The following is a 10,420-nucleotide window of genomic DNA, read 5'->3' as shown; positions in this document are numbered from 1 at the left end:
AGACAACCGAGCACTGAAGTTGATCCTTGGTAAAGATTGCCACTGGCACCGGAGAGCAAAGCACACACAGGTTGAGCCCAAACCGCATGACTCGAAGTGGATTCCTCCTCTGGGAGGAGGTTGGTACTGCAATTGAATATCCACATATGCTTTCAAGTACTGCTGTTTATCCACAATTCCCAGATACAGATTTACACTTAAAAATGTCACAGTGGCACCAACACTAATAAACAGACAGCTAACACAATACGAATATAAAAGGGTTTTATGCCTTCAAGAGTACAATTTTAGTCCAATCATTAGAATTCAACAACACTCACTACATAGGGCAGTATTTTTTAATTGCTAATGGATGTGCATAGGAAGAGACAAAAATATATCCTGCACAATGTGTGTAATGCAATAGAATTAATCCAGGTTATAATATATATAACACACACCAATGATCTCATACTTAATGTTTTTTAAAGCATAGTATCACCAAAATAAATGCTTAAATAAATGCTTAAAAGTAACTAGAAAAGGGGGAGTTGGGGATAAGTACATTTCACTTTTAAATAATATCAATTTAACTTATCAATACCACATCAAGAGAATATACATGGCGTGGAGCCTTTGTAAGGCAAAATATAGATATTCCGAGAACGAGGCCTACTCAATCAGTCGATGCATGCATGCAACGCAATTAATGGCTGAACATAAATGATGTACTTTAACTATGAGGCATGCTGTTCAATCAAGTCATTGGTTCAAATCAATTATACTTTTTAAAGTTTGAAATGACAAATTGCATGACAATCTATTCTCAAGCAAACCGATAGCTTTTCCTATGTTATTCAGTCACCAGATATGAAATACTGGGCAGCAGTCTGAGGAGAATTAAGACTCATGAGGAGTATGCAACTTAACCTAAACTAAAAAAACATGCTAATCAGATTTCTCAGTGTAAGAAAACAGCATTCATTCTTATAGATATGACCCCATAACCCCATAGGTTGCCATGCTCTACTACACACAAATATATGTATACTTCCTAGACCTATAGCATAGAGATGGTGGGGTTAGCCACTAAACATGTCTGAACAAACAAGAGAGAAATACAGAGAGCTCTAAAAGTTTTGGGACAGCAAAGTCCCAATTTTTCTGTTTTTTTTTAAATGCTAAGGACTATGAGGTTAAAGTGTAGACGTTTGTTATACATAGTCTCCCCCCATTTTAGGGGACTAAAAGTATTGGGACAAATGTGTTGGATGCATTTGCTTTGTTTTGTTTGTTTTGGTTGTGTTTCAGATTATTTTGTGCCCATGGTAGCATCCATTAATGTGGATGCTATCATGACTATGGATAATCCTGAATGAATTGTGAATAATGATGAGAAAGTTAGATGCACAAATATATCGCCCCCCAAAATGCTAACCTCCCGTTATTCTAATGGTGAGAGGTTAGCATGTCTTGGGGGTAAAATATGTATTTCTCACTCATTCACGATTCAATGAGAATTATCCGTAATCATGGTAGCATTCACATTAATGTAGAAGTGTTTAGAAACGTATTATATTCTTATTTACAATAAAAGTGACTCCGAAATTGCACAATAATACACTATATACCATTCATCCCTATTGGGTACAAAATAATCTGATACACAACCAAAACAAACAAATGCATCCAACAAATTTGTAGAATCACAACCTTAATGTAGTCATTGCGTGCTATGAATATGGGACCAAATACTTCACTTTCTACAACTTTAATACAGAAGTGAATTTGTCCCATTTGGTCTCCTAAAATGGGGGGACTATGTACAAAAAGTGTTTTAATTTCTAAACAGTTCACCCGATATGGATGAAAACACCCTGACAGTCTGCACCTTAACCACATACTCATTGTATCATTTAAAATCTAAAGTGCTGGAGTAGAGCCAAAACAACAACAAAAATCACTGTCCCAATACTTTTGGAGCTCACTGTACAAGTCCCACAAAGCAGATAGCAACAAGAGTTTGCAGATATACATTACAGTTGAGATCACTTGCATATGAATAACTAACTTAAAAAGACACCACACAGTCCCACAAAGCAGATAGCGACAAGAGTTTGCAGATATACATTACAGTTGAGATCACTTGCATATGAATAACTAACTTAAAAAGACACCACACAATAAGTATCAAAAGGCAGAGTGCGTAAATAATATGAATAGATTAGAAAACAATTTAGAGACTAAGGGGACAAAGTTTCCAGATGCATCTCACCCCACAGCCTGTTGGGTGAGGTCTAGAAAAGAAAGCAGAGGGGCAAGGGGATTGTTTTATCCTTTCCCTCCCTTTCCTTCAAGGTGAGGGCACTGTATGAGTTGAGTGGGACACCTCTGAAAAGTTGTGTACGTTCAATGCAAGGGGGGTTTGGTCAAACATATCAAGGCCTCCAGACAGAAAGAATGAGAAGCGACGACAGCGTCAGGGCTCAGGAAGACTTGCGCTCCAGCATGTAGTATCGATACATGATACCCACAACAACTGCAGCTATGGCAGGTATCAACCATGTGGTCCACGAGCTAGAGAAAGACAGAGAGCACTTAAACATTCAGCCAGGGAACAAACACAGCTCAGTGAAGAATGATTAGGAGACAGAATACTTCGTCAATGCAAATGGAATAATCAAATTCTTATCGCTTATGACTGACCTGGAGCCATCTCCTGTTGTAATGAATTCTTCCTGTGGGAGAATTTTTGTTGTTGTTGATAAAACAAAGTTCAAGAGTTAGCATTAGTAAAATAGGTGTTACATTATTATAAAACATTTTTACAGAACATTTACTTGAATACTTTACCTTTGTGCCGTCCTTCTTCCGGTCATCCTAAAAGACAGGGTGAAATAATCATTTACACACTTTTACGATCAGAATAAATCATGGCACAGATTATTTTTTTGTTCCATCATTAATCGAAAACTATGTTTCAATGATTGAGAGTTCAACAGTTGAGAGAAAGCAATCTCTGTACCATATGGAGCTCCCCAATGTAGTACTGGATAAGCAACTCTCTGGCATCTGTAGAGTGACCAACATCCTCGAAGCTCTCTGTGGCATCTGCACCTGCCTGCTCCACCAGAACCTCCTCTCCTCCTGGATGCTGGAAACACAGAAACAAGTGGTAGACTTAATTTCATCATGATCTGTCACTACCGACAGTTACTGCATGGTCGGAACTAGAAGCACAAGTATTTCGCTACACATCTGCTAACCATGTGTATGTGACAAATAAAATTTGATTTGAATGTAATCACAGACTACACAATTACAGTATAATGTCCTACATGACGTGGATGGCTGGCTTATGTCGACCTAAATGTCAATATGATAAATGTGTTAAATAAAGCTCTGGACTCTTAATTATCTGATATCCTGAAATTATTATGTATTGGCATATTATAGGGATAGATTGCTTCATTAAAAATGGTTAAAGCTCCAATGTCAACTTTTTTGTTGGCAGGCTCACTCTTTGAAGGTAAACAAATCTTACAGTGTGGTGTTTCTTCACAAATACAGCCCTGATAATAACACATGAAAGAGGTCATGCCAAAGATACTTGTAACTAACCCCTTTAATCTTAACCTGAAATCCAGAACCTGTACCATTAGCAAAAATTGTTTAGCATGACATGGAGTGGAACGATAGCTAAACAGACTGGTACCCCTTGCTACTTTCATTGTGGTCATGCTGTGCCATTGGCATTGTATTTCGACTTATTTTCCCATTATACATGTAATAGATGGTGGGTTGCGCAACTTTAGGCGACTGACGTCTTGTAACCCGCCCTAGCTACTTTTGTAACCTTTGCCAAGTGGACTAAAGTCCCACTGTGGTAGTTATAGCTACAGTAAGAGGACCAGGCAAGTGTGAACTACCTATCGAACAATTCGTGACAAAATGTTACAAAATTATTTTGGGCCAATTAAGCTAGCAAACTAGTTACGTGAGCTAGCTTACGCTACGCTAGGTATGTTCCATAATAATGCATATCCAGTCCAGGTGCAACATTACACCGTCTGTTAATATTATTGGGAATATGCAGGTAGACACAGATAGCATACACAGTTAAATTAGCCACATTAACCAGCAAAACACACACTAGCCAAAATAGCAAATGCTATTGCTGGCAAGCTGCCTCCCTCAGCATGTGTTGACTGAGCGTTAGATAAATAACGTTCGGATATGGTAGCTAGCTAGACAGACCCAGACCTTCACATATGTGCATTGTTACGTAGATAGACAACTAACTATCTAGCTAGACGTTTGGTTGGCGAGAACCTAAATTAATTTGAAACCAGGCAACGGAGACCAATATTCCAGCTGACGTTAGCTAGTAACGTTAGTGTCGTAGCTAATGCTATTCAGCTAACGTTAGCAAGGGTGGTATTTTGATCATACCTCCGCCAAGAAACGGGTGATGTTATACACTTTATCGTGGATGATAAGCCATGTGTCCGTGCTCATATTTTGAGCTTTTATTTCTTCCAATGTGTAGTATTTCACATCGCTCTCTGTTGTCTTTTCTGCGGTGTGATTCACATCCCCCATGCTGTTAGCAGCACCATTTGTGTTGATCATGTTCTCGTTCATTTCCTCGCCCATTATCTATTTTAACACTATTTGCCTAGCTAGCTAAGTCCCTCAGTTACACTTTGATTATCCAACGTTGAATCGTATGCTGTAGAGTTTATAAGACAGCATGAAGGTTCGTGTATCCAATGTGGACTGCCTTAGCAATGCATACGCCCGAGTTTCGTAGGAAAAGCCAGTTTCCCCTTTGCAACCGGCATATCGTTACATCAGCAGACATGCGGAAAGAACCAATGATTTCATTCCGGTGTCACCTTCCAATGAACATGTATTGACTTTTAGACAATTAACCAATGAAATGAAACATTGTAGAATTGTAACCAATCACAGGTGACCTTTAGATGATCATGAGACCTCGTCATTTAGCATGTTCATGGAAGAGTTAGATCAAGTATTTTACATTACTCACATATCAAATCAGTTGCTCCTTTGAAATGTCATTGGATTTGGCTAATGATCAATGCAATTCCATCCTGCATACTGTCTTTGTCAGTAATGTTGTTTTTGAGTAGGTTACACTTCCAACCTCACCCACTGAAGTGATGTCTATGTACAATGAACAAAAGTATAAACACAACATGAAACAATTTCTAAGATTTTACTGAGTTACAGTTCACATAAGGAAATCAGTCAATGGAAATACATTCATTAGTCCCTAATCCATGGATTTCTCATGACTGGGAATACATACAGCATGCATCTGTTGGTCAAAAAATACAGTAAAAAATGTACAAAAATAGGGGTGTTGATCAGAAATCCTTTGCATACACTTAATCGGGCTGTTGATTGTGGCCTGTGGAATGTTGTCCCACTCCTCTTCAATGGCTGTGCAAAGTTGCTGGATATTGGCAGAAACTGGAACCAGCTGTCGTATACATTGATCCAGAGCAACCCAAACAGGCTCAATGAGTGACATGGAAGAACTGGGACATTTTCAGTTTCCAGGAATTTTGTACAGATCCTTGTGAAATTGGGCTGTCCACTATTATGCTGAAACATGAGGCTATTGCTGCGGATGAATGGCACGACAATGGTAAGGATAACAAGCACGCAGATGAACTTCCCTGAGACGGTTTCTGACAGTTTGTGCAGAAATTCTGTGCAAACTCACAGTTTCATCAGCTGTCCGGGTGGCTGATCTCAGACGATCCTGCAGGTGAAGAAGAATCGGATGTGGAAGTCCTGGGCTGGTGTTGTTACATGTGGTCTGCGGTTGTGAGGCCGATTGGACGTATTGCCAAATTCTCTAAAACGACATTGGATGCTTATGTTAGATAAATGAACATTAAATTCTCTAGCAACAGCTCTGGTGGACGTTCCTGTAGTCAGCATGCTAATTGCATTCTCCCTCAAAACTTGAGACATCTGTGGCATTGTGTTGTGTGACAAAACTGCACATGGATTACCTTGGCAAAGGAGAAATACTCACTAACAGGGATGTAAACAAATTTGTGCCTAACATTTTTGTGCTTATGGAAAATTTATGGGATCTTTTATTTCAGCTCATTAAAAAAATATATATATGTTTTTTTTTTATTGAACCTTTATTTAACTAGGCAAGTCAGTTAAGAACAAATTCTTATTTACAATGACAGCCTATGGAAACAACACTTTACATGTGTTTATATTTTTGTTCAGTGTAGTATGTTTCTCTGCATCCAGTGATAAGGAGGCAGAGAGAGGCTACCTGTGCAACATTGACATGCTGGTTAAGGGGGGCACTGACAGGAGTGTAGCAGAGTTTTTTTTATCAGGCCTGCCTGATAACATACACAGAGATGTCATGCATTACTGTCATCTCATCACCAATGTAGACCACACCATGCAAACATTTCTCTGAGTTTGAACTAATAACACCTGATAATGTAATAACCTGAATAGGAATTCATAAAACATAATGTAATTTTCAAGAAAACACTAAATACTTCCACTTATATCATGCATTTCATCCTATAAATATATTGTAGCAATACTTGCTATATGAGCCACATTACATTTCCCATCTAGTTGGTTAAACCTATTTGCGTGATGTGTAAAATGTTTTCCTTTCACGCCAGTGACCCAGGTTTGCTTCCCTGCCATTCACTACATTGGTGTCAGAAGTGGGATGGCGTCATTAGGCTATCGGAATGCACGGGCAGACGTGTGAAGGGGTTTGAAAGAAAGTCAAAGCACCGGGTCGTGCCTTCCTGTTCGAAAGGAGGCAGTGTAGCAATCCATGTTATATGAGCTAAGTTACAATTCCCATCAAGTGTGTTTACCCTATTGGCACAATGTGTAGGGTGTTTGCCTTCCACGCCAGTGACCCTGGTTTGCTTCCCTGCTTCATTGCTAAAAAAAAATCATGATCTACACAAGATGGCAGTAAGCTAATACCATTTTGGCACCTGTGTCTAAACTAAAGACCAAACACCTTGAACTTGAGGATTTATTTTGCTTTGTTCACAGAGGTCCTTCTTGGGTCATCATTGCACTATTCAATATGTGTACAGATGTAGGATCTTAATTTTAGCTTGTTTGCTACAGCAGGAAAATAATCCTGCAGCAAAAGGAAATGTGAATTATGTGGTTTACAATTAATTGTATTTTTTGTAGGGGTTGATACATTTTCAATTAGGGCAAATCAAGTCTGACATTTTAAAGTGGAAATTACAAACGTTAGAAAACTTTTAAACCTTGAATACACCACAAGTTTGCAATTCCTGCTGTACAGGAAAATTCTCAGCAACAAAAGTGATCAAATTAAGATCCTACATCTGTATGGCATGATATGAAGTGTGTAAGAATGGCAGTGCCAAACCATACATACAGAATATCAACCAATAACAGAAACATGGGTCAGTCTCGTCAACCTCTTGTATGAAATATCTCCCTTGAAAATATCTACTCTAATGTTGAGTAAAATTAAGCCTCCCATAAACTGGAGGACATTCTTTCAATCCTTCAAATGCACTTATTTCAAAATAACACGTTCACCTAATCTCCAGCAGATAGGCTGTTTGCATCTACAACCAGGGAATATCTTTGGGCAGGGGTCTGAGTTCTCTCTTAAGCTGTATCCACATCCCAGGGGCCCCATGTTAGACACCTCGATAACAGAAGGAACATTGGTGGGAGTGGAGCAACAGCAGAGTGAGCAACATTTGGAGCCAGCCAGCAGCTGTCTTGTCCTAGCCCTCACAGACTATTTGCTCTCACTAGGGGGAACAAGGCATTCCTGTGTCACCAAAGACCACGCCCTGAGACATAATCTGTGCAATTAGGCCTGCCCTCAGGCAGGTAGATACTGGTCTAGAGGTTGACTGGCTGCCAGCAGAATCATAAGACAAGACATTTCATATTCTTCTAGAGTTTGTCACGAACCAGCTCGAAGTTCATAACAAAAGGGAGACAAGGTGGAGCCAAGGAACAAGAAAATATATTTATTAAATAAAGTAAACTAAATACAATTGACAATGGTATGTGTGTAATCTGTAGTGTTTTTTATTTATTTATTTTTTACCCCTTTTTCTCCCCAATTTCGTGGTATCCAATTGTTAGTAGCTACTATCTTGTCTCATCGCTACAACTCCCATACGGGCTCGGGAGAGATGAAGGTTGAAAGTCATACGTCCTCCGATACACAACCCAACCAAGCCGCTATGCTTCTTAACACAGCGCGCATCCAACCCGGAAGCCAGCCGCACCAACACCGTGCACCTGGCAACCTTGGTTAGCATGCACTGCGCCCGGCCCGCCACAGGAGTCGCTGGTGAATGATGAGACAAGGATATCCCTACCGGCCAAACCCTCCCTAACCCGGACGACGCTAGACCAATTGTGCGTCGCCCCACGGACCTCCTGGTCGCGGCCGGTTACGACAGAGCCTGGGCGCGAACCCAGAGTCTCTGGTGGCACAGCTGGCGCTGCAGTACAGCGCCCTTAACCACTGGTTCAAAAATGTCGGGTAGCCTTCCACAAACTTCCCACAATAAGTTGGGTGCATTTTGGCCCATTCCTACTGACAGAGTTGGTGTAACTGAGTCAGGTTTGTAGGCCTCCTTGCTCGCACAAGCTTTTTCAGTTCTGCACACAAATTTGTTATAGAATTGAGGTCAAGGCTTTGTGATGGCCACTCCAATTCCTTGTCTTTGTTGTCCCTAAGCCATTTTGTCACATCTTTTTGAAGTATGCTTGGTGTCATTGTCTATTTGGAAGACCCATTTGCAACCAAACATTAACTTCCTGACTGATGTCTTGAGATGTTGCTTCAATATATCCACATAATTTTCCTGCCTCATGTTGCCATCTATTTTGTGAAGTGCACCAGTCCCTCCTGCAGCAAAGCACCCCCACAACATGATGCTGCCACTCCCATGCTTCACGGTTGGGATGGTGTTCCCTTTTCCTCCAAACATAACGATGGTCAATATGGCCAAACATTTCTATTTTTGTTTCATCAGACCAGAGGACATTTCTCCAAAAAGTATGACCTTTGTCCCCATGTGCAGTTGCAAACCGTAGTCTGGCTTTTTTTGTGGCGGTTTTGGAGCAGTGGCTTCTTCCTTGCTTAGCGGCCTTTCAGGTTATGTCGATATAGGACTCGTTTTACTGTGGATATAGATACTTTTGTACCTGTTTCCTCCAGCATCTTCAAGGTCCTTTGCTGTTGTTCTGGGATTGATTTGCACTTTTCTACACATTTTTTTCTGATGTCTTGGCTGATTTTCCCATGATGTCAAGTAAAGAGGCACTGAGTTCGAAGGTAGGCCTTGAAATACATCCACAGGTACAACTCCAATTGACTCAAATGATGTCAATTAGTCTATCAGAAGCTTCTAAAGCCATGACATCCTTTTCTGGAATTTTCCAAGATGTTTCAAGGCACAGTCAAGTTAGTGTATGTAAACTTCTGACACACTGGAAATGTGATACAGTGAATTATAAGTGAAATAATCTGTCTGTAAACAATTTGGAAACATTACTTGTGTCATGCATAAAGTAGATGTCCTAACCTACTTGCCAAAACTATAGTTTGTTAACAAGAAATTTGTGGTGTGGTTGAAAAACGAGTTTTAATGACTCCAGCCTTAGTGTATGTAAACTTCTGACTTCAACTGTAAATGTACTGGTTCAAATTCAGTCAACCACCACCTTAATACTAAGTTCAACAAACTAGACGATGATATGAACCTCTGACATCTAGTATTTCCACAGTGATCTTCACATTGGTGAGCAGAGTGCAGTTGAGACCTGTGATATCTGTGTTATTGCACTTCTGCTGGCAGGTTTTCATTCTTAGTGACACTATTGTATGAGCAAAGGCACCACAGATCAATTGTACAAAGCTAGGATTTTGCTGCTCATATTCAGAGGGGTCACAGGGCACAGACCACATTCTCCTTATTTTCAGCCTGTCACAGACAGGTCAGCAAACTCCATTCTACACACAGTCTCAGTCATGGTGCACCTATGTCCAAATAACACATTCACCTAATCTCCAGCAGACATGCTGTTTAATATCGTGTTGAACCAAGGACAGTTGTTCATGTAACTCCCATGAATTGCCATTGAGAATAAAAGTAATGGTTAAGTAAGCCCGATTTAGAAAGGCATTAGCGTGACAACTCGAGTAACTACATCTCTGTTCTTGCAAATGAATCAACAATATTACTTTCACCTTTACATAACATTCAGGAGACAATCTTACATCAAGTGAAGTCATAGCTGTTGTCTCAATTCATTCATTTTCACATCCAATACCGAATGACATTTGGGGGAGGAGGGTGGCACATAAACGTAATGTGGTCACTGGCCA

General features: G+C 40.1%; 1 protein-coding gene across 2 annotated transcripts; it reads right to left on the bottom strand.

Annotated features, from left to right (window-relative positions):
* Positions 1-249: 249 nt before the first annotated feature.
* On the bottom strand, positions 250-4,885 carry LOC110526393 (cytochrome b5). 2 transcript variants are annotated; one of them, XM_021607342.3, is made up of 5 exons: positions 4,432-4,885; positions 3,005-3,133; positions 2,833-2,859; positions 2,686-2,717; positions 250-2,556 (listed from the first exon to the last, which is right to left on the bottom strand). In XM_021607342.3, exons 1-5 carry the CDS (start codon positions 4,633-4,635, stop codon positions 2,466-2,468), a joined length of 483 nt encoding a protein of 160 aa, XP_021463017.3. In that variant the 5' UTR covers positions 4,636-4,885; the 3' UTR covers positions 250-2,465. The 2 variants fall into 2 exon arrangements, with proteins under 2 accessions (XP_021463017.3, XP_090094767.1); XM_090238641.1 differs by lacking the exon at positions 2,686-2,717 and having other exon boundaries at positions 2,801-2,859; positions 4,432-4,860.
* Positions 4,886-10,420: the final 5,535 nt, after the last annotated feature.

The sequence above is a fragment of the Oncorhynchus mykiss genome, chromosome 6, assembly GCF_057628025.1.
Source record: "Oncorhynchus mykiss isolate SJ-2025 chromosome 6, ASM5762802v1, whole genome shotgun sequence".
NCBI classification, from domain to species: Eukaryota; Metazoa; Chordata; class Actinopteri; order Salmoniformes; family Salmonidae; genus Oncorhynchus; species Oncorhynchus mykiss.
Note: the sequence above shows the minus strand (reverse complement) of the source record. Positions and strands in the feature narration are given on the sequence as shown.